The sequence below is a fragment of the Ailuropoda melanoleuca genome, chromosome 12 (assembly GCF_002007445.2).
Source record: "Ailuropoda melanoleuca isolate Jingjing chromosome 12, ASM200744v2, whole genome shotgun sequence".
NCBI lineage: Eukaryota > Metazoa > Chordata > Mammalia > Carnivora > Ursidae > Ailuropoda > Ailuropoda melanoleuca.
Window position 1 is genome coordinate 32,388,216 of NC_048229.1, and position 25,454 is coordinate 32,413,669.

The window sequence follows — 25,454 nt, forward strand, 5'->3', positions numbered from 1 at the left end:
TGATCCCAGGACCCTGGGATCATGACCTGAGCTGAAGGCAGATGCTTAACCATCTGAGCCACCCAGGCACCGCAGTGGATGAGCTAGTATTCTGAAATCATCTTTTCTACTACTNGATGCTTAACCATCTGAGCCACCCAGGCACCGCAGTGGATNAGCTAGTATTCTGAAATCATCTTTTCTACTACTTTGGGGTTGATAAAGTATTCTCACTTTTGTGAGATAATTGTCTAGTAGATAGGATGGGTTTTTTTTTTTTTTAAGTTTTTACTTAAATTCCAGTTAATACACAGTAATATTAGTTTCAGGTGATTTGTCTAATAGATAGTTTACAAAAATTTAATGTCTTTGTCTGGCAGAACAGAAAATGCTTGGCAACCCTGTAATATCCCCAAAATGCTGAGGGTGACCGTACTGGCTCACTAAATCAAAAGTCTGGGAGCCACGGTAGTACAGGTAATGATTATATTGCCAACCTCTTAATAGGCAACATACGCAAGAAGTAAGACCAAAGCTGTGGCGATCCAGCTCCTTCCTTGGGAAAGCATGGCTGCCAATCACCTCTAATCTTCACGGCTTCGTTAGAGGGTCTACTTCACAGGGCTGTTGTAAGCATTAGATGAGCTACCCTGCACCTAGCACAGACCTATTCAAGAACAGATGAAGGCCTTACTTCTCAAATTAGGAGACCGACACACCTCAAGACAAGAATAGTCCCAAAGTTTTATAATTTACAAACATGTCCCACGTGTCTCTCTCCCTCTCTTTTTTTAAAGTAGCCTCCATGCCCAACTAGGCCAGAACTCACTTCCCTGAGATCAAGAATCACATACTCTATTTACTGAGCCAGCCAGGCACCCCTCCATTGTGTCTCTCTTTTGATCTTCAATCTCACCCATCATGGAGCATAGATAAGGCAGACATCAGCTACAGTCCCCATTGAAGAATTAAAGATAAGAGAGATGATATGACTCTAGTTCTCTCCCATGGTCTCATAGTCTTTTGAACACAGACATGTCCCTCCTCCTATACCTATTCGCCCATTCTCACTTCTTAACTCCTAAGGGCAGGAACCATGTCCTATTCATTGACTTCTAGATTACTGACGATGCTCACTCACTGCCTGAATGACTGAATGACAGATTGAAACTAAAAGTCAGAAGTTCTGATGCCTGCATCAATCACCTTGCCACTGCACCAAAATGGTTCCTGTGCCCAACTTCCCAAATCTGAAGAACTGAGAAAGCCTATTTGGATGAATTAATCATCTGAGCCATACATTTAATAGTTTAAATCAGACTTAAAAAAAAAAAAAAGATGAGGGATAGTACCATCTGAACAACAGTATTAGAAGATCTGCTTTTAGGGGCGCCTGGGTGGCACAGCGGTTAAGCGTCTGCCTTCGGCTCAGGGCGTGATCCCAGCGTCATGGGATCGAGCCCCACATCAGGCTTCTCTGCTATGAGCCTGCTTCTTCCTCTCCCACTCCCCCCTGCTTGTGTTCCCCCTCTCACTGGCTGTCTCTATCTCTGTCAAATAAATAAATAAAATCTTTAAAAAAAAAAAAAAAAAAGAAGATCTGCTTTTAGGGGTGCCTGGGTGGCACAGCGGTTGAGCGTCTGCCTTCGGCTCAGGGTGTGATCCCGGCGTTATGGGATCGAGCCCCACATCAGGCTCCTCTGATATGAGCCTGCTTCTTCCTCTCCCACTCCCCCTGCTTGTGTTCCCTCTCTCGCTGGCTGTCTGTATCTCTGTCGAATAAATAAATAAAATCTTAAAAAAAAAATAAAAGAAGAAGATCTGCTTTTAGAAGAGCTAAACATCTCCTGTAATGAGTATGCTGGGAGTGATCCACAAGTACTCTATTTGTCAAATGTGTAGAAATAGCTGGTCAAATCTAGAACATGTGGACATATTAAACTACTGTTTTTATCATCAACCCCATCTAATAGACTAGGAAGCTGAGGCTTAGACATGGTAAGTAACTTGCCCCAAATTACAGAGCTAATGAGGCGGTAGAACCGGGCCTGGCCCCCAAGCAGAATGATTCCGGTGGGTTCTTGACTGCTCTGCTGCACTCTCTTTCTTGTTAAGCGATAGCTATAACTGGGTGGCAGCATTAAGGCTCATTTTTACTTTCTTCTTCAGATCTTTCAAGAACAAAAGTCTGACAGTAATATAGCAATTTCCATTTTATAAAAAAGATAACCATTTTCTTTTTCAGACAGTTTAAGGGGTTCTCCCCTGTAATCTTGCTTGTATTATTTAAATGATGCATAAGTCCTTCCCTTCCAAGATCATGCAGAAGATAAAGCTTCCTTACCTAAAATACAGGAAATGTGAAATAAGAGATGTTCAGATTAGGAAGATATTGTTGACCTTACATAAATGCTGCCAAGAAGGCTGTTAAAAGGCTAGCTGTGTGTGGGCAAGGGCCGACCCCTGGGGGGGGGGCTCCACCCTCCCAGCAAAGATGAAATGAAGTCACGCTTACAAAGAGCTCAAGACTGGGCCTCCGAAATGTTAATTATCTTCATCATTATTGTTGTTAAAAATGCTACTACCACATTCCTGCCATCAGATGATGTGCACCTCAGCCCATTTCCATGTTTTCCAAACTAGGCTGACTTTTCATTAATACCTTACTTACTGTGCTGCCCATGACCCTTCCCCCAAAGCTGGTGCGCATGGATAAGGGCAGCTGAGAACCAAGGAACTTCTCAGAACCAAGAATTATTTTATTTAGTTCAGTTCAGGCCAGGTATTTTCAGCTTATTTTTCCTCATCTAGTCTTAGTGATATTAAAACAAAACAATAACAAATACATAACCTACATTTTCAAGACTCAGAAAAATTCTGCATTTACCCAGATTTAGGGTCCTTTGCTCACGTTATGGGTTACAGAGGAATCCACACTCTCTGCCTAGGAAGTGAAATACTTCATTCTCGGTTAAGTTTCTACAAAAACACTCTCTTGCTGCCACAGCCCAAATGCTGGCTCTTGACAACCGCAACAGAAGAAAGAGTTTTCTGTTGTGGCTTCTGAAACACAAAAGAACGGATCACACAACAGAAACACTGGCTGTAGCTGCCTTTATCAGGCGCTCTGGACTACGTACTAGAAGGGTCTTGTTTCAACCAAACTTCAAACCAAGCTTACGTGAAAAGATAAATTGTGTGAGTTTGTTTTTCTTCAAACTGCTGGGAGGACACCAAATTCAAATAGCCAAAGGATTCCAGCCAGGAGTGAAAGAAGGCAAACAGGGGTGAAATCATAGGGCCTTTACACCATCTCTGAAAAAGTGGGATTCAATTGCCTGATACCCAAGTCAGCTCTCATTTCAAACAAACAAACCACCTCAGAGCTGGGCCCTACACAAAAGAGCGGGCTTATCTCTTCAGACCAGGATTCTCAAGTGGCATTCTTCCACGCCTCCTTCTACCAGTCTTAGGCCTTCTGACTTTCTTTGTTGCCTCAATTCCCATTCTTACTGACCCAATTGCTCTCTTCTGGCCATGTGAACACAAAGATGCCTGACTGAGGTCACTGGAGAGCCAGGCCCCACGGGGATGCATAAACCAAGAAAGAATTGGCCCCTAACTCAAGGATCTTAGGAGTTCTGATGCCTCTGTCAATCACCTAGCCATCTGTATTCATCTGCTCAGGCTGCCATGACGAAATACCACAGACTAGAGGGCTTAAACAACAGAAATATATTTTCTCACAGTTCTGGAGGCTGGCAAGTCCAAGATGATCAAAGTGCTGGCCAATTCAGCTTCTGGGGAGACCTCTCTTTTGTCTCCTCTTATAAGGACACGAATCCTAACAGATCAAGGGCCCCACCCTTATGGCCTTATTAACCCTAATACAAGGCAAAATGTGCTATAAAAGAGGCATATCTGGAGTGTGAAGGCTTTAGAAAGAGTGGGGATTTGTCAGGTGCAGGGGTTGGGGGGACGTGTGAGCAAAGACATGGAGGCATGAAACTGGAAAATGTGAAGAAAGAGGAGGTTGGCAAGGCAAGCCAGGCTTGGCGGCTGCCCCATCTGTTTACCGTTTCTTGCATTCTCCAGTTCTGGCTCTAACCCAGGCTCTCCCCCGCTCCCCTACCCATGCTGAGTTATAGCTCTCCATCCTTTCAGGTCTAAACTAAGGATCTAGGTCAACCCATGCCAGCAATATAGGGGGCTGGTTACATATCTAGAGAAAGGAAGGGAAGGATGAAGGAAGATCTGCAGAAACGCAAGATTAAGAGCATTCAAGTGCCCAAGGGTCAGGACTGCTCTCTACACAGTGGCCAGAGTTATTTTATTGAGCAAAAGCCGAATACGGTCCCTCCACTTAAAACCCTCCAGTGACTTCTTGCCTCACTTAGTAAAAGCCAAGGCCCTTACCAGGAATGTTCCACTCTTAGGAATTTCACACTGGCTCTTCTGTCTGGAAGGTTCTTTCCCAGGTAATGGGATGGTTCCCTCCCTCATTTCCATCAGGCTCTCATCAAAAGACACCCTCCCCCGGCTCCCCATATCTCAAATTTTAACACGTACTCCAGACATTTCACATCCCACCTTCCTACTTCATTTTTATCCTCTTGAGCACTAATCACCAAGATTCTTTATATATACTTTGTTATTGTCTGTCTCCCCCACTAGATTAAAATATGTTACATGAGGGGCACCTGGGTGGCACAGCGGTTGAGCGTCTGCCTTCGGCTCAGGGCGTGATCCCGGCGTTATGGGATCGCCCCACATCAGGCTCCTCCGCTATGAGCCTGCTTCTTCCCTCTCCCACTCCCCCTGCTTGTGTTCCCTCTCTCGCTGTCTCTATCTCTGTCAAATAAATAAATAAAAAATCTTAAAAAAAAATACCTGCTACATGAGAGCAAGGATTTTTATCTGTTTTGTCCAATACTGTATCCTCAGCACCTTGAACAGCGCATGGCACATAGTATATAAGTGCTGGGTGAATGAAATAAGGACAGGATCCTCACAATTCTAGGCACTCTAGGTCCCTGGAACTCTGGAACCAGGCAGAGAAATAAATGCACAGGGGACTACCTACCTCAAGAGTGAAATAAAACAGAGGTGAGGATAGCTCTGTGGAAAAAAAAGATTCCCAAGCCTTTATCACAGGTCAAGTAAGCATGGGGAAGATCTAAAACAACAGGCTGCCTGGAGGAATGAACATCTAGACTGGGATTCAAAACCAGCCCATGAAATAATCAGAGGACAAGCAAGGAGTCAGCACTGACAATTTCACCACAAAAGAACAAGGGCTCCGCGTGCTGAGTGTTTATATGTGCAGGCCAAGCAGCTGATATGCATGATTCCATTCAATCATCACAAAGCTAATAAGGTATTACCATTAGCTACATTTTACACAGGAAGCAAAGAACCCAGAGGCTAAGGCAGTCAAGCTAAGAGAAGTGGCAGAGCTGGAATTTTAAACTGAATGTGACGGGTTCCAAAGTCCACGCTTGACCCTCTCTGCTCTCCGGCACTCAGGATCTCAGAAGGGACAGTGAGTCACTGGGCTATCCTCCCTGAGGGAGAAGCCTGGACCAGACCTCGACGGTGAAGGGCACAAGGCACAGTGGGCAGCAGGGGGCTGGCAAACGAGGGCTCCCGCAAGGTTCGAGGCTTCCCAAGAGTGGAAGGGGCACTCAGGTGCCCCTTGGACGGTATCAACAGCGCACTAGAAGCAGCAGCAGCAGCAGCAGCAGCGAACGCTAATCATCCCTGATGACCCACCAGGTACTCTCGTAAGGTCTTTAACATACCAAACCAACTCCATGATTCAAAGTGTTACCATCCCCATTTTACACTCAAGGAAACGGAGTCACTGTCCAGGTTAAACACTTGCTTACAAGGAGCAGAGTGGAGATTTGAATTCAGGCACTTTGCTCCAGGTTCATCCTGTACAGATTCATTCAGGAGCAAGACAAAATGGGGGAAAAAGGTTACCAAAACCTACATGACATGTACATGGCATGTGTGTGCACGGTCCCCACAAGCGTGTGGCAGAAGCCCTCACTTGGCTTCTCTGTGGGCCGTCCCACAGTTACTAATAAGAGTTGCACTCTGTACTCTCCCCATCTCCACCTCCTGCCTTAATCTGCCCTGATGTGTTCGTTGCCAGGCTGTCTCCCAAAGGCCTCTGATCTAATGGCAAGCATTTCTCCCTAAAGATGCTACCCTCAATTAGTGGTGAAATTTAAATCTGCCATGCAGAAAGCACTCTGCTCATTTACCCAGGCAAATGAGCTAAATCAGGAGGAAGGTCACAGCTCTAAGTATCTGTCAAAGACCATTTTTAGAGAGGGCTTCCATTTGCGCAGAAGAGATGAGGGCCACCTCTGACCTGTGAATGATGCAGACAAGCTGAATTACAGCCACAGCCCTCAAGCCAAGGCTACAGGGCTCGGCACTCAGCCCCAGACACCCCAGCTTCTGAAGCCTCAGCCTTCCTCCCCTTACAAACTGCCCCCAGGGCTGAACCTTTCATTTTGGAGTCTCACTGGTAAGTATCAATAAGAACACCTACTTATCTGTGCGGCAAAATAGCCAAAATTGAATCAGAGAGCAATGCTCTACAATGGCCCGGCATGTAAAAACCATGGGGTTATCACGATCTGTGCTAACCACAGTCTCAACTCAAAACCACAGACAGAAAACCAGCAAAGAAAACAGTTACATCACAAGGTACTGGAAGAATTCAAGATTCTTTCAGCCAGGCGCACTTTGCAAACAGGAATGATCCAGCTGTTAAAAGAATATGCGAGACAGCTCTATGTACCCATACACGCCCTGGCTAGAACCACCCCTTCCTCCTTAAAAGACACGAAATACAAAGCCATGAATAGGTGGCAATGAGAACCCTTACTGCTTTGGCTCACAGCTTCACAGATTATCCCTTCAGGGACTGATAGGTCTTTTAAACCGTCATGTTCAACATGCTAAAATTAATTATTAAAAGCTGCCTCACTCTTGGGTATATACTGGAAGCACACGAGTGCACACATATGCACCAAAATTCATGTACAAGAATGTTCACAGCAGCGCTATTTACAGTCACCTCAAACTGGAAAGTACCCAAATGTCCGTGAAGAGCAGAATGAATAAATAAATAGTGGATTATTCATGTGATGGAAGAGTGTACAGCAAGGAGAACGATCTCCAATCACATGGGTGAATTTATGGATTCAGCCGTGGGATGGATGAATCACAGACATCATGTCGAGTGAAAGGAGCCAGGCACAAAACTGCGCATTTGGTATGAGTCCACTTTTATTTATTTTTTATTTTTTATTTTTTAAAGATTTTATTTATTTATTTGACAGAGATAGAGACAGCCAGCGAGAGAGGGAACACAAGCAGGGGGAGTGGGAGAGGAAGAAGCAGGCTCATAGCAGAGGAGCCTGATGTGGGGCTCGATCCCATAACGCCGGGATCACGCCCTGAGCCGAAGGCAGACGCCCAACCGCTGTGCCACCCAGGCGCCCCTGAGTCCACTTTTAAAGCATAAAAACAGACAAAATTATTCTATACTGTTAGAAGCGAGGATAGCGGTAATCCCTGGTCAAAGGTTTCTGGGGGGAAACACCCATCTTCTGTTTCCTAAACCGATCACACAGTTGTGCTGAGTTTGTGGCTGTTCGCTGAGCTGTACTTTAATGATGGGTGTACTTTTCTTTAATGGATGCTATACTTCAATGAGAAGTTTTTAAAAAACTGCCTCTAGACGCTGTCCAATCTCATCCATCACTGTTTTGGGGAGATGTCCTGTTTGGATTTCTACAACCACAGCAAGTCAGTGACAGGAGCCACCAAAATAATGGCTAACATCGACTGAATGATTATTGTGTACCAGGCATTATGTGAGAACATTACAAACAGGAGTGCATTTAATTCTCAAACACTCTCTCTGAAGGAACTACGATTTTTATTCCCAATTTGAAAGAACAGAAAAACAAGGCTTTAGCTAGTTCGGGCTGAAGGCCAGCTACGACCTGCGAAAGTCAGAATGCCAGGGGTGACGACAAAGCTTAGGGTCCTACCACCGGGCTATCTGAATGGGAAATGTGTTTATGTTATAAACGCAGAAGTTACATTAGGCCCTCAAACTGTTTTATTTTTCGTGCCATTGACCTTTTTGATTGAGTCCAGGCCAGTTGTCTTCTAAAAGCTATCACATTCTGGATTTGTCTAATTGTTTCTTCATGGTAAGATTCAGATTAAATATTTTCAGAAAAGAGACACATAAGGTTTGGTTGAACTAACCGTAGGGGTGCCGGGTCTGGTCACTTTGGTAAGGTGGTAACCACCCCCAGATTTCTTCATTCTAAAGGTACATTTCCCCTTGGTAATTAATGTGTCGGGTGATATTTTGAGACTACGTAAATATCAAGTTCCTTCAGAACCAATGATTTTTTTTTTAAGTTTTTAAAAAATTAACTATTGAGGTATAATTTATATATGATAAACTATTCATTTAAAGGGTACAATTTGATAGTTTTGAATATGCATACATGAGTGAAATCCTCACCACAACCAAGATATAGAATGTTTCCATCATCCCCAAGTTTTTCCCATGCCCTCTTGCAATCAGTTCTTCCTGCCACTCCATGCTCTCAGGCAACCGCTGATCTGCCTCCTATCACTATCGATTAGTTTGCATATACAGAGTTTTATATAAATGGAATCAGAATTTGTAGTCCTTTGTGTCTGGCTTGAATCACTCTCAGCATATAATGTTTTAAAAAGACCCAACCATGCTGCTGTGTGTAGCTGTAACTCTTCCTTTCGGCCCCTGAGTAGTATTCCAGTAGATGGATGGACCAGTTTGTTTATTCACCTGTTGGTGGACTCTGGGTGGTTTCCAGTTTGGGGCTCTGATGAACAAAGCTGCTAGAAACAGCTGAGTACAAGTCTTTGTGTGAATATGTTTTGTTTTCCTTTCTCTTGGGCAAATACCTAGGAGTAGGATGGTAAGTGTACATTTAGCTTTTAATAAACTGCCAAAGAGTTTTCCAAAGGGAGTCTACCCTTTTATATTCTCAGCAGCAGCATGTGAGGTTCAAACTGCTCCGTATCTTCACTTGATCCTGTCACTCATTAAATTCCCCAGTGATGTTAAAATCCAATAATGTTCCTCACCTGAATTAATTATGCATTTGTGTGATTATTTCTAACTCTCCCACCCTTGGACATCACGGGGGGACGCTTTAGTTCAACCCAGTTCCTAGCAGATAGCAGGGGCTTCATTAATATAAAGACAGTTAAGTATCTGCTGAATGAATGAAATCTTGCTGACTTCCCCCCAACCCCAACAAAGACAGTTAAGCTAAACATTTTTAGACCTACTAATGACTAATCAGGAAGTCTTTATCTTTCTATAACCACTTGGTGCCGTGTCCTACATTCTCCTACTAAACTAGAGAGGTCAAGCTTGACTGGATTCTGCTGCCCATCGAGGAGCAGAGCCCCAGAAGGCAAATAAAGAGGCCCCTCTTGCATCACATAGCCTGCTAAGTGCAGGCACTGAAACCCCAAGGCTCCATTGTGTGGCTCAATTCCAGGCCCTGCAGGAAAGAGGTGTGAAAATAAATATGATGTTAACTAACTAAAATTTAAATAAAGACTTGAAAAGAAAAAAGAAAGAAATATTAATTTCAGCTGCAATATTGTGCCAAGGTAGGTGCTGCCTTGAAAAGTGGAGCCCCAGTCCTGTCACCAGGTAAGAGTCCTTCCAAGGGGTGCCTGGGTGGCACAGCGGTTAAGCGTCTGCCTTCGGCTCAGGGCGTGATCCCAGCGTTCTGGGATCGAGCCCCACCGGGCNAAAAAAAAAAAAAAAAAATCTTAAAAAAAATAAATAAATTAAAAAAAAAAAAAAAGAGTCCTTCCAAGACAGTAGTGGAAGAGACTATTAAGGCTGCCACCTTCTCTCCAGCTAGGTTAGCCCTGCACTTTATTGACACTGGGGTCTCCCTATGTTTGATAAAAGATGCTGACCCCTCCCAAGGGCCAGCTTCCTGCCGCATCTGGGTTCCTGGAGCAACAAAACAATCTCTTGTGAAATGAGGTCACATACGCCAAGTGCCCAGTACAATGCCTGGATCACAGCAAGCACTCAATAAATGTGTCAGGAATAGAAAATGCGGAGAGTTAATGTGATGGCAGACCATCTTTGGCATTATTATTTTAAACAGCTGCCAGGCTTCCTTGACTGCAGGGACTTTCTCGTTCCATGGGGACAAACTGAAATTAAGATGCACTAACAAAACCATGGCCTACCAGTTATTTATACAGTATGGTCTGAATGCATTATAATTCAAGATGTAGAAGAGGGGCCTTCTAGCCACATGAAACTGCTTCTCCCTGGGAACAATTTCTTTTCTCAGCCCTCTGTGGCACTTGCTAGAGGAACTGGTCATCTCTTAGTAAGCAAGGCAATTAAGAAAAGGACTATTAGATGGGGAATCATTTTGCTACTGCCACCCCACCCCCTCCCACTGCAAAAAGAAGAAGGTTAAAGATCACAGAAAGAGGGGCACCAAGGAGGTTTGGTCTCACACATTATTCAGAAAAACCATTCCTAGAGAATGCTATTTTTAGTTCATGGCTGACAAGCGAGGCCACAGGCCTGGGGAATACATGCAGCGGCACCCAGATGAGCAGAGCACGAGGCATTCAGCCTCCAGGATACCAGACCTTCCGGGACAGGGGCAGTGACACTTGGAAGCTCCCTCAGGGGCTTTCTATGCTGTAGGACATGGGTGTTTCCCCCCTTCCCACACTCTGGCTCAAAATTGGGCCAGAGACCTGGGATTTAAAACCGTTTTGTGACCACAGTGAGGTGTAAAGATAGCAGATTTATCCTGAGAAATTATTCTCAGGAGAGGACTATGAGTAGGCTCTAAAAGTTAAGGCCCCCAGCGAGATGAACTCTGGACAGGACTGAATATTCCTACTTCCTGCCATGCATCAGAGAGCTCAGATTAGCGTGGCCAATGTTCTCTTTTCACTCGGGAGTCACACTGCTATAGAAAGGAAGCAGGGGCTCCACTGCCCTGACAATCTTCCATGTGGAGGAAAATTGGGGGAAGAAAGTGTTCTAGCCAGAAATATAAAGTCAGTCTGACCTCCGGCAGTGACCCCAGAGCAGCTGCAGAAGATCCATGCCCCCTTCCACCCTGATCACGTAACTAGAGCAGAAAGTGAAAAGCTGTGATCCTATTAGCACAGCAAGCACAGAGGCGGTCTCTGAGCCTGGGCTAGGCTCAAAGCATCTGCAAATCAATCCGAAAGCTGTTCTACCTACTGGCCATTTCTTGAACACATTCCAATTTTAGGAAATATGAAACGAGGGTAAGTGAACTGGTGAGAAAGCTCAGGAAAAAAGACAGACGCAACCCAAAACCAATCTCCACCTGCAAAGTTAGGAGAAGACCTAAGAACATGGGGCTTTGGAGAGCTCCAACGGCAGGAACAGCAAATATCGTGGAGAGAGGGCAGTGATCCTTTCCTTATGGTCTGTGTCTAGGAGGAGATGGCAATTTAGTCACAAACTATGAGGAGGAAACAAGGCAGTCACAGGCACCTGCTGCGGGCGACCCCTGGAATGTGGAGTTGCAGGCAAACAAAGCTTCTGTCCGTAGACTCCCCGAGACCCCACCACCACCCCCAACTCCTGCCACCCTTTTCTCAGGTCTAAGATTAAAATGCAATTGTCCTGGAGATGGAATATAAAGATGATGTCCAAGGTGTATACAATGTAAAATTAAAACAAACAAAATAGAAGCTTCAGAACAGTATGCACATAATCTCCTGTTTTTAAGCATTTGGGGGGGGTAGTAGTAACAGAAAACATAATCCAGGGGCGCCTGGGTGGCACAGCGGTTAAGCGTCTGCCTTCGGCTCAGGGCGTGATCCCGGCGTTATGGGATCAAGCCCCACGTCAGGCTCCTCCACTATGAGCCTGCTTCTTCCTCTCGCACTCCCCCTGCTTGTGTTCCCTCTCTCACTGGCTGTCTCTATCTCTGTCGAATAAATAATAAAATCTTAAAAAAAAAAAAAGAAAAAGAAAACATAATCCAACTATTAATGCAGATTACTTCTAGAGATAGGGATTATAAAGGACTGTCACTTTCTGTTATATATCTGTATTTATAATAATTTTTTACAGTGAGCAAGTTTATGACCCTTGTAATTAGAAAAAATAATAAAGTGACGGGATGTTCCAAGTTGTCCTAATTCACAGTGCTCACGCTACCAGGTCTCCAGTGCAGGTCTCGGTGGGTAGGTTTTCGGCACTGCCGCCGGCCAGGACCCTGACTGTGAAGTGGCAAATGGGGAGCAACACAGGTCCTAAGGCACACAAGGAGAGGGGCTTCTTCCTGGGTTTCTTGCTGGATTTCTTTCCCACCATGGTGGGCAGGAGTGTGAGCTCCCACACTGCCTCTGAAAGTAATGATGTAATGTTTTATTTGCCAGGACAAGCAAAGTGCCAAGGTACACGAGACAGATACAAAAACTATGACTTCTGACTGAACCGCTTAGGACAGACCTGGCAAACACATTTCATTTGGAGTGTCCCCTCCAATCAGCCAGACAACCTGCCTGAATTACCACATGGAAACAAGTCATAGGACGATTTCTATCATGAGCAAGAGAGGGAGATGGGATGGAGAGGTCAGGTGGCAGCAGAGGCTCTCCTTAGGTGCAAGTTCAGTCTAAGTTAGTCAGACCTGGGAAAACACCTAATCCATAATTCATTCAACAAAGTCTCATCAGTCCCAGGCCTCTGCTCAGATAGGAGCCACGTGATGAGGCAGCTATGGGTGGTGGCAGAAGGGGGCTGAGGATGACGGTGAAGTACAGACAGGACACCACGCAAGGGGACATTCTCCAAGACAACTGTCTAGACTTTTCAAATAAGGTCATCATTCAAAACAAAACAAAACAAAACACAAGGCAAAGAGAACTGTTCTGGACTGAAAGAGACAAAGGAAGCAACAGCCAAATGCACTGTGAACACTGCTTGGCTCTTAGAACAAAATCTCATCTATAAGAGTTTTAAGTCAACTGAGTAAATTAAAACATGGAACACATGTGAAATACTACCGAATTAATGCTATTGTTCTTAACAGTGATAATGCTACTGCAGTTATGAAGGAGAAACTCCTCTTAAGCTTAGGGATACAGGCTGAGATTTGTAGGAGTGAAGTGATGTGGCATCTGCAGCTTGTTCTCAAATGATTTAACAACGATAAAAATTAGGGAAAGAAAGGGCAAATGTGGCAAAACGCTAACCTCTGGGGATCACCTCTGGGTGATCATCATCCTACTCTCAACTCTTCAATGGGGTTTCCTGCATTCAGTTTAGAAGCTGGGGAGAAAAGTCAAGTCACGGAATCTACGTTTAATGGTAGAGGCCGACGGGTAGTCGCGAAAAGAACCACCGTACGTCTGGTGAAGCTACAGCGGCAACCAGCACACGCTGGGCACTTGCCTGGGCCACGCGCCACACCCAGCGCCAGCCCGTGGAGGCAGGTCCTGTCGTCACCCCCAGTTTACAGAAGGGTAACTGGCAGAACAATGACTCCAAACCTGGTCTAACTGCAGCTCTGAAGCTCTGCGGCACTCCTCCAAAATGCCTGTCCCAGCTAATCTGCTTCTTCAAGTCCATCAGGAAAAGGTGCCACATGAGCCCCAGACAGGAGAACGGTTAAATGACCTGTGATCCAGCTATTTCCTGGAACATTATGTAGCAATTACATGTCGTATTCTTTTGAGGGAGATCCCCTCTGCTTGCTGGACGGGATGCTGCCTGATTCATGAATACTTAATAAAACCGGCTGCTCTTCAAATTAAAAAGTCATATTTTCACGAAGTAATTACTGACAGGGAGCACGCTCACAAAGCAACATCTGGTTTAAAAAACAGTGATTTTCAAAAAAAATGGTCCTCCGACCCACCTCTTGGTTACTGTTATTTTTTTCCTGCAGGAAAACAGGAGTAGGTAAGCTGGTAAACTCAGGGTTCTTTTGCCTTGTCTAATTTATGTTAAAATTTTTTTTGAGAACTATATACTGCATATTCTAAATTATGTAAAAGTAAAAACCAACACACATATGTAGAGAAATAAGGCTACAAGGAAATACAGCAGCCCATTAACAGTGGTATTCACTAAGTGGAAGATCAATGAATCTTTAAATTCTTTTTCAGTTTTTGCCATTTGTTGAATTTCTACTATGAACACGCCTGAATTTTATGAAGAGGAAAAAAATTCTTTTAGGGAAAAGAGCACCCCCCCACACACACACATGCTAAATTCATAGATACCAGGTTTAATTTTTTTCCTGAAATTCTATAAAAGTACAAACTAATGCCAATGAGGGGATGTATATAACCAAAATTTAAAAGGAGGAAGGAAGGAAGGAAGGAAGGAAGGAAGGAAGGAAGGAAGGAAGGAAGGAATTAAGGTACTCCAGGTTAAAGACCACTCATTTAATCAACAAGTATATACTGTGTGCCACACTCAGGAAACAAGAACAGAGAATCCTATTCTCCGCAAGCTGAAATGTGCCTGAGAGCCACCAGGGAGGTTACATTCAAAGGGCCACTGGGAGTAGGGGAGTCTTGGAAGAATGAGGACAAGTTCCAGAGGCTAGGGGGAATGTGGGATAAATTTCACACCAGGGGCGCTTGGGTGGCTCAGTTGTTAAGCGTCTGCCTTCGGCTCAGGGCGTGATCCTGGAGTTCTGGGATTGAGCCCCCCATCAGGCTCCTCCGCTGGGAGCCTGCTTCTTCCTCTCCCACTCCCCCTGCTTGTGTTCCCTCTCTCGCTGGCTGTCTCTATCTCTGTCATATAAATAAATAAATAATCTTTAAAAAAAAAATTTCACACCACACATGCAAAACAGAGAAATACAAAGAAATTCTGCTTGTGGGAATGCAAGCTGGTGCAGCTACTCTAGAAAACAGCATGGAGGTTCCTCAAAAAGTTGAAAATAGAGCTACCCTACGACCCAGCAATTGCACTACTTAGTATTTACCCCAAAGATACAAATGTAGTGATCCGAAGGGGCCCCTGAACCCCAATGTTTATAGTGGCAACGTCCACAATAGCCAAACTATGGAAAGAGCCCAGATGTCCAATGAGAGATGAATGGATAAAGAAGAGGTGGTGTACACACACACACACACACACACACACACACACACACACACACACGCAATGGAATACTACTCAGCCATCAAAAAAATGAGATCTTGCCATTTGCAATGACGTGGATGGAACTAGAGGGTATCATGCCAAGTGAAATGAGTCAGTCAGAGAAAGACAATTATCATATGATCTCACTGATATGTGGAATTTAAGAAACAAAACAGAGGATCATAGGGGAAGAGAGGAAAAAATAAAACAAGATGAAACCAGAGAGAGAGATAAACCGTAACAGACTCTTAATCAGGAAACAAACTGAGGGTTGCTGGAGGGGAGGGGGTGGGGGGATGGGACAACTGTGTGATAGACAGTAAGGAGGGCGCGTGATGGAATGAGCACTGGGTATTACATAAGACTGCTGAATCACAGACCTCTACCTCTGAAACCGATAATACATTATATGTTAATTTAAATTTTAAAAATGAGAAAAAAAGGAATTTAGCTTGTACTCTCGTAACAATTTAAAAATTAATGCTTGCTGTAGTATAAAACAGAAAGTGGGGGAGAGAAAAGGAAGAACGAAGGGAGAGAGAGACAGAGGAAGGCCGGGGGGCAGGAAGGCAGGCAGACAACCATAACAGTACTACATATGGGAGGAGCCAAGACCGTGGCCCGCATCTGGTAGGCAACGAGGCAGTAAGAAGAGCTTTCTGGTAGAGGAACTCTCAGGTAATCAGGATGGACTGCAGGGGGTGATGGTGGGGAAGCGGAAATGAAATGGAGGGGACAGAGCCAACAGATGATGAAGTAGAAGTGACAGACTTGGGAACTTACTGGAGATGACCCTGAAGTTCCAAGCTTTTTGGTGACAGTATGGACAGTGGCACAGTCTCACAGAGCTTTAAGAAAAGCAACAGCCCGGTAGTGGCAGGTGGTGAAGACTTATACCCGAAAGGATTCATAAGTAGAAGAGCAAGGAGAGGCATAATCTTATCACTGGATAGCAAATAATGAATCACAGTCTAAGAGTGGGAGAAGCAAGCTAGGTGGGGCAGGTCAAGACCACCGACGTGCTCAGCTGGAGGGTATGTGGGTAACATTTCGGCACCTTGGGCTACCACAGGTGGGCCACTTGAGGAGACCATTCACACAAGGCTCCCCCTGAAAAGGGAAAGCTCTCCCTGACAGGAGAAAACCAACCAATAAATGCTGAAGGAATCAGGGAATAAAACTGCGGGCAAAGAGTAGCTTTGCAGTGGAGAAGCTTTGTACACACCACCACCTTAACCAAGGGACCAAAGTGAACATTGCCAGTGATGGGACAAACTGACATCACGTGTCACATGGTGTGATGCACCGAGAAGGACACGGCATCACTTCCCTGCTGTTTCTTCCCAAGGTCAAATATGAACCTAATCATGAGGAAAACATCCAAAAAACAAAAAAACAAAAAACACCAAACTGAGGAGGAACCTATTACGAAATAACTGATTGTATTCTTTAAAACTATCAAGTCCATGGGACGCGTGGGTGGCTCAGTCAGTGAAGTGTCTGCCTTCGGCTCGGGTCATGATCCCGGGGTCCTGGGACTGAGCCCCGCCATCAGGCTCCCTGCTCAGCGGGGAGTCTGCTTCTCCCTCTCCCTCTATTGCTCCCCCTGCTTGTGCTCTCTCTCTGTGTCAAATAAATAAATAAACAAAATCTTTAAAAAACAAAAAATAACAAGAACAACAAAAAAACAAAAAACCTATCAAGGCCATGAAAAATGGGTAGACTAAACTGTTCTAGATTAAAAGAGACTAAAGGCTTGACAACTAAACCTGTCATGTGGTCCAAAAACAACTTCTGTGTTTTGCTATAAAGGACATTACTGGGATAACTGATGAAATGAAAACATCCACAGATTAGGTAGGTTAGTGCTGGGTCAGTGTTACTGTCCTAAGTATGACAGCTGCTTGGTGATTATGTAAGAGAATATTTTTAGAAAATACCCACAGAGGTAGTCAGAAGTAAAGGTGCATCAGATCTGCAAACTTTCAAACATTTCAGAAAAAAGATACAAACGTATATACAGAAAGAATGGTACGGGAAACTGGTAAAATACATTTAAGAAACCTGGGAATTTTTGTAACTTTCAATTTGTTTAAACTGATAATTTTTGTGCCTTTCCAATCAATCTAAAATAATTTCAAAACAAAAAGTTCAGGAAAAAGTGCCCTCCCCCTCCCTGAGATGACACAAACTGTCTCTCTGAAGTGCTAGGTCACCTAATAGAATCTTTGTGCAATCTTCTCCTGGCCCAAGGGAGAGGTGCCAGAAAGAAACGGATATAAAACCAGTGTCAAAAGATGGACACTGAGAGGGGCGTCTGGGAGACACAGCGGTTAAGCGTCTGCCTTCGGCTCAGGGCGTGATCCTGGTGTTATGGGATCGAGCCCCACATCAGGCTCCTCCGCTATGAGCCTGCTTCTCCCTCTCCCACTCCCCCTGCTTGTGTTCCCTCTCTCGCTGGCTGTCTCTATCTCTGTCAAATAAATAAATAAAATCTTAAAAAAAAAAAAAAAAAGATGGACACTGAGAAAAGGCTTTGGGAACAGAATGAACTAAACAAAGCTGCAGATGTGCTGTGATTAGGCAAAGTGCTTACTGTGATTCAACCCTGTTGTGTTGCAGAGAAAACCCTGGAAATAACTACAAAGTCTTTAGCAGGCTTCAACTTGAAACCTATTTTCTCTGATCTGGCACGTCCTAAGTAAATATTAACACTGTCATGCAGCTCAATAGGATGCTGCCGAAATTATCGGCACAGCCTGGGAGGCTGTGCACACCACACAACACTTAATATCATCACAGATAACACTGGAATCACAAAGAACAAAGAGGAAGCCTCTAATCCCTACCTTGGGTTCAAATTAGTTTAAGCCTATATTCTGGAACTCCACTGTTAATGCTCAAGCCCTCACATAACCATGTGTCTGCTACGCTACCTTCTCGAACTCATCAGCTCTGAAAGCACCAGGAGAAAACCAAGGGAAACGATGGCATGAAAATGGAAGCTCCAGGGGTTTCAAAAGAGAGGCCGAAGAAACATGTTATGGGGTCACACTAAATGAATGAAATAAATGTTTTCAACACAGGGAAAATTTTGTTTCTAGGTTCTACGTTCAAGAACCACGTAGAAAATATTGAGACAGTTGGTCTTTGTGATAACACCAAGTTGTCAGCTGTCTGACCAGAATATATCCAAGGATCCTCGCTGTTTTTTTTTTTACTTCAGGAAAAAAATTCTGTCAATAATGAATCTCAGGCACCTGCTCAATGGCCAAGGGCCAGAACAGTCACAATCACCCCTTCATTGTATTAAGCCAAACTACACTAGCATTTGCGTCCAGTATGGTGCTGCGGACACGATGATAGTACGTACGACCATTCCCCTGCCCTCAAGCAGCTGACAGATCTGCGAGGACACAAAGAGGCTGCCTGCTATGACAGGGAGCTGAGGGAGCACAGGGGAGGCACCTGACACCAGCCACAGCTGCAGTCCTGAGAACACAATGCTCCGCGCACTGAAAGGTCTAACAGATCCCGTACGATAGCCTCAGAACTAGGCACAGATGGAGGATCCGCAAGTCTGACAGCTGTGCAGACAGCTCAGCTCCTTCTCAGAAAGCCTCTCACATTTAAGGAGAGACGATCCCAGAGTCCCCAGACGGCTCAGGCCGCTGGAAAGAATCCCGTAGACAGTGAAAGCTGTTATCAACTCTGAGTCGCACTCTTACCTGTGGCTTCAATGTACTCAATACATCTCTCAATAAAAACAGGGATGGGCTTCTCTGGAGTTACGACAGTTGTCAAGGGCACCCCAAAATAGTTACTCTCCCAGGTTGCCTTTGTGATGGATGGCCGGGGTTTGGGCTTTGGTTTCTGTACAGGAAAGAGAAAAGAAAGCACAAAAAGAAAGTAAGTAACAACATGCAACTCAAACATCGGTAAGGCTTCCAGAAGGGAACTCATGGTGGTGTGGAAACTGCTGGAAAGACTCCAAACAGGATAGAGACCCGCTTGCTCATCTCACTAATTTTGTATTTTCTAGTCTGCAAATATCACACAAGTTGACAGCAAGCTGACACACAGTCACACCTCGGAGTGTGAGACTGCATTATCCAAACAAAGGAGTTTATAAGAAGCAGGCCATGTTTAGTTAATCACAACGAGATGACTATCCACATCCTTTATCAAGGGTGTCCTGGAGTAAACAGGAAGTTTTCCAAACATCCCATAAGGATAACGAACGTTATATACTCGAAGGTGGCTAAAATCTTTAAAAAGATAAAAGATGGACTTGAGAATGAGTAATTTCCTCTTTCCAGAAAAGAAATGGAGCATGCATTCTGTTAGTGCTGAAAGCTCCAAGGGAGAACTTCCTTCGCTATATTGGCCTGGGGTTAATTCTCAGTGGCTTCGGAATTAGGAAAGGGTAAAACCAACTCATCAAGCAGGACAAAGAAGGTAATACTTTGTCTCTTTCCCAGCAGTCCCCTTGTCAGTAACAGGAGCAACGGCGGCAATACCAACTACTACTTGAGGGCTCACTAGGTACCAAACAAGTCCCAAATACTATTTCTTTTTTTTTTTTTTAAAGATTTTATTTATTTCTTCGACAGAGATAGAGACAGCCAGTGAGAGAGGGAACACAAGCAGGGGGAGTAGGAGAGGAAGAAGCAGGCTCATAGCGGAAGAGCCTGACGTGGGGCTCGATTCCATAACGCTGGGATCACGCCGAGCCAAAGGCAGATGCTTAACCGCTGTGCCATCCAGGCGCCCCCCAAATACTATTTCTTTTAAACCTCATGACATTCCACTTCACCGGAGAAAAATGTCCCACGCGCCTAAATGACACAACCAGTAAGTGACAGTGCTGCGATTAAGACCCAGGAGGGTCTGTCTCCAAAGCTCATGCTCATAAACACTACTGAGATACTCTGCTCCAAAATTATTCAATCCTTTTATTTTGAAGCTCACATGCAGACAAAATGCTCTAAACAAATGCTAAATTTCCTAAAAGCCTACACCTGCAATTTTGGCCTTTTGGTAAAATATCTACTGAGGAGGAGGGTAACCAAAGAGGATCAAGGTAAATGGACTCAGGTGTAGCTCCAGCAATTTGGCTTTATTTCCAAGTTAACAAGACCAAATTAGAAGGGCAGATTTATTACAAATGTACACAACCTATATACTTAAAAGTATTTAGGGATGGAGCTCCTGGGTGGCTCAGTCAGTTGGCCATCTGACTCTTGACTTCTGCTCGGGTTGCAATCTTGAGGTTGTGGGATCGAGCCCACCGGCAGGCTTTGCGCTCAGAGGGGAGTCTGCTTCCCCTCTCCCACTGCCCCTCCCCTGCTTGTGCAGGCACGAGCTCTCAAGTAAATAAAGTTTTTAAAAAGTATTTAGGGGATCTTTGTATAAAATCCACTAAAGGGGACAACTAACTAGCTTCTAGGTCAGGGTCAACCATTCCCCCTTCCTTATCCTGCCCATCCTCATTCCTTTTGGTACCTCTATTTATATGGGAACAAATCACTTCCTGTTTAGTCTGAGATTCTTTGAGGACTTCCTGTGCAAACATGTGGTAAAAAAAAGAACAGCTGAGAATAAAATGTACATGAAAGAAGGAACAAACCCATTTGGGTTGGAGGCTGACATTACCTGTAATGACCACCCAAAGGCAAAGGCAATCCAATCTTCATAGAGCCTGCTAACTGATTCAGCCAGGAAGACTCTAATGCAATGTGAACGGATCTTGGGGTCCCAAAGAATCATGTCCTCCACACAGCCCACCCCTGTCCCTGTCCCACTCCTCATAAAATCAGCCACACAGCCTCTCAGGTTGCAGCAAGTGATGGCCGCTATCTCTAAGCTCTGACCTAGACTTTTCACCAAAGAAGTAAGGAAAAGCAAATTAATGATTTATGATGTATCTTTACACAAGGTAATTGAACCAATCTATACTCTCTCCCGGGCATCTTCTACTTATATGAAGTACAACATAAAGAATTTAAGGGTTGACATCTTAACAGACCTGGGTTTGAATCCTGACAGACAAGTCCCGTGACTCTGGCTAAGTGACTTAGCATCTCAGGGACAGCACCTCCTCACAAGGGGCTCCGAGGGCGAAATGTGCGGGACCTGGCTCAGTGCCTAGCATACAGCAGCCATCCAATAATTCGAGGAAAGAGAGGCGGGAGTGCTTCTGTAGTCACACATTGTTGCAACCGGATAACCATGAATCAAGCTATGCTCTCCCTTAAAAATGCCATGTAGTTTATTTATTTATTTAAAGATTTTATTTATTTGACAGAGAGAGACACAGCGAGAGAGGGAACACAAGCAGGGGGAGTGGGAGAGGGAGAAGCAGGCTTCCAGCTGAGCAGGGAGCCCGACTCAGGGCTCGATCCCAGGACCCTGGGATCATGACCTGAGCTGAAGGCAGATGCTTAACGACTGAGCCACCCAGATGCCCCAAAAATGCCATGTAGTTTAAATTATTAGTTCCAGAATCAGAATATACAAGGAAGCCCATTTAGATTCCAGCGACATCCTTTTTATCAATCTCAACCCCGCAGAATTTGCCTGTCAAAACTAACACAACAATAGCACTGTTCTTCAGTAAAACTGATGCTTCCAAATAAACTGTTAAGGAATTAAAAAAACGGAACTTTAAGAGAAGCTGCAAGGAAGCAGCTTTTCTAATCACCATAAAGCCTTCTAACCAGAGTTCGAGTAAACAGATAATAAATTTTAATATTACATTTCCTTATACCTCTGTGTGTGTGGATTTTAAGAACCCCATTTTAAAGATGAAGAAGCTGAGTCCTAAAAAAATTCAGTTACTTGCCCAACTCAGTTCTGACTCCAAAACCTGTGCTCTTAACCACTGTGATTCACTGTCTTCCTCTGCAAGGTCCTGGGAGAGGAAGAATGAATAAATAACGGAATCGATGATTAAGACTGACAATCTGGAGAATTTCTAAGGTAATAAAGACCCACTCACATAAAACACCAGGGATCTGTACGCTGGAAAGGAAAGAGGAGAGCACTATGACAGTTATTTGGAATAGCTATGGGACTGTCTCGTTGAAAGAGATCATTTTATATGGTTCCAAAGGGTTATGTTGGGAGAGATAAGAGGAGAACATAGTTAGACAATTTTGGCCAATATAAAGAAAAATTTAAAAAACAAAATCCCCAGCTGTTTAAAAAGGAAGGGACTGCTCCGTAAATACTAAAAGCAGAGGTTGCACACTGCCTGCCGCACCCATCGTCAAGGAGATTCTGCCACTCGATGGATGGCTTAAATCTGACAACTGCCCTCATCCCTCTCACCCCAAAGAATCCAAGATCTAGTTATAAAACGCGGGAACGGAGAGTACGCTGTGGCAACAGCACCAACTCCCCTTGCTAAATGACACGGATTCTCTCTCTCAGATTTAAACAAACCATGGTTTACTGAATGTCAAAACACCTCCTGAGAAGTAACTGAAGGCTCTGTAGGGTGTCACAAAATTAGGATGGGAATTCTTGTACAACTAATTCTAAACCTTTCTAGTAAAGAAATCAGACTTTGTGGTGCACGCCAAGAGGTGGGCAAGATTGCTGCTGTAACAAGCAACACATCAGGCACCTGAAGGGTTACTGGGCACATGTCAGATGGAAACGCCACTCTTGTGAGTGGCCTGCCAGCTGTCTCAGTCCCCGGTCAGGCACGGGTCACTCATTATGGAGTCCCTGAGGCACTCAGAGCAGCAGGCCCTTGGAGAGGAGAAAGTAATACCATCCCAACATCAATCTTCTTTTGAGGGCACTCACATAGCAGGCTGAATTGAAAAAGGCATCCAGCCAGAGGAAACCAAGCCCTGAGAATCATCTACACATCTGTGGCTCTAAGTTTAGAGTTTTATTGGGTCAGAAATGGAAAATGGGGATTAATTAGGAGTGGCCATGTGCAGGACATTGCTAGGTGCTCTGCACAATTATCTGAAACCTCACAACCATCTTCTAGGTAAGGGTTATTAGCACCATTTTATATGAGAAAACAGGCTCAAAGAGATTCACACCCAGCACCAAGAGAGCCAGGATCCAGACGCTAGTGATCTATGAACACCAAAGCCCCTCTCTGCCCTACGTGAACTCCATGATGAAATGTCATGACAAAAACAAAGGACTGGGTCAGTTTGAACCACCTTCTTCTTGTCCTTTTGGATAGATACATTATTTGAATGAGTAACATAGTCCATTGTTCTTTATTTCAATTTCCTTAAAAACATGCCTGATTCTTAGTCTTGATAATAGCCAGGTGGCAAAGGAAACAAAGAAATGAACCAATAGTTTACACCAGTATGGCACTGCAAAGAAACAGTGACTGGAATTTGCCACTGGCCCCTTGATTTTTGAAGCAAGGAAAGAGCATCAAGGGAAACTCCCAACTTGGCAGACTAGGAAAACATCTGTCACCTGCCTGTGGGGTGGTAAGCCCATTCCACAGCCACTCCGAGTCCACAGGGGCAAGAAAAAGGTTAGAATGCCAGCCAAAGAATGAGAAGCAGCCCAGAGTAGGGCGCTTTCTATCAGGCTGCCAGATGACTGGGTTCCAGGACCTGACATCCAGTAGGCACTCAATAAATTTCCTGAACAAAAACAGTTTCCAATAATGCACAGGGCCAATATTTCTTTATATTTTTTTCAAGTTTAGCTAAGATGAGGACTATCTCTGTATGTACAGAGGCTTTTTCTTCTAACATAGTGCTGCTCTCCTGAAGAAGTGAGGCAGCGAGGCTCAGAAGGTCTTATTCATACTGACAGTACATCCCAGACTCTTTTAAAAAACCAGCTGAGGTGATCAATACCCTATATCACTGTGCGGCCACTGAATAAAGGATAGTCATTTATGTACACATACAAATATCTTCCTACTGGACTCAGTTCCTAGAGAGCAAGGATCTTACTTAGTATTCTTCATTTTTAATGAATTTTGCCCATGGTCACATAGCAAACTAGCAGCAGAGCTAATACTAGGACCAAAGTCATCTCTCGCCCTCAACGAACTTACAATCTGATCAGTAAAAGAGATATATCCCTAGCAAACCAAGCTGATTTAGATATCCGATGAGTAACAACTGAACCACAAAGAACAAGAGAGTCTCTCACGGTTCCAATGGAGAGGTCAGCCATTCTTTCTGGATGAAGAAGACTCTATCCTCTGTGGGAACGGCAGGTAGTCATTTAGTGACCCTAAGCTGACAACCTCAATATTCTCTCCTGGTCTCTATAAAATACCCTCAATACATATAAAATTACTTATCATCCAGATTTTAAGAGTCAGAAAATATGATCACTACAGTTTTACCACCCAGCACAGTCTTTTAAATGCTTGGTAACCTATCTAATAAAGGAAATAAAAAACAGAACGCAGGCTGTTGGATTTTTTTTTTTTTTTAAAGGAAAAATGCCAGGGCACCTGGGTGGCTCAGGTCATGATCCCAGGGTCCTGGGATCAAGTCCCGCATCAGGCTCCCTGCTCAGCGGGGAGTCTGCTTCTCCCTTTACCCCTCCCCCCACTGCTCGTGATCTCTCAAATAAACAAACAAACAAATAAATAAATAAATAAATAAAATCTTCAAAGTACAAATGCCATATACTGAATGTCGTCTGGAATAGGGACAGCGTCCTCTGTATGAGGACAACTCTCCCTCTCTAGAGTGATTTCTAACAAAGCCCTAGAGAGAGAGAGAGAGAGAGAGAGAGAGAGAGAGACACACACACACACACACACACACACACACACACACGGTTTGCCAAGTTGTGTAGTGGGAGGCCCTGGACTAAATGTAAGTGGTAGGAGTCAGAAAAACCAAAAGATCCCATACACTACATTACTATAGGTTTTCCCCAAAGTACCTTCTTGCATTCTATATTCAACATTACAGCTTTCCTATTAGAACGATTCTCTCATAATTTCCAACAGAGCTTCAAAAGAACCTTTTCAATCAAGTTCCTCACTCATGCCCCAAATGTATTCTTGGTTAACTGGTGCTCCCCCTTCTGGCTCTGAAAAAAAGCTAAGCTCAAGTTTAAGGGAAAACCTGAGGGTGGATTTGTTCTCACTGGCAAAATCGGCTTTGAAAGCACAAATGCTTACTAGACTTGGGCTCCTTCACGCTGGCAGTCAGTATTATGACCCGGTCACCCACTATCTTGAGCATCATTATTTAGGGATAGAACAGGAAGTAGC

At 44.3% G+C, this 25,454-nt stretch overlaps 1 protein-coding gene across 1 annotated transcript in view; it reads right to left on the minus strand.

Moving 5' to 3' along the window:
• ARHGAP35 (Rho GTPase activating protein 35) overlaps positions 1–25,454 on the minus strand; it is an 84,805-nt gene that overhangs the window by 49,407 nt on the left and 9,944 nt on the right. Inside the window, exon 2 of the mRNA XM_002923043.4 lies at positions 18,946–19,090. Coding sequence (XP_002923089.2) covers positions 18,946–19,090 — 145 coding nt within the window. The remainder of the gene's footprint in view (positions 1–18,945; positions 19,091–25,454) is intronic.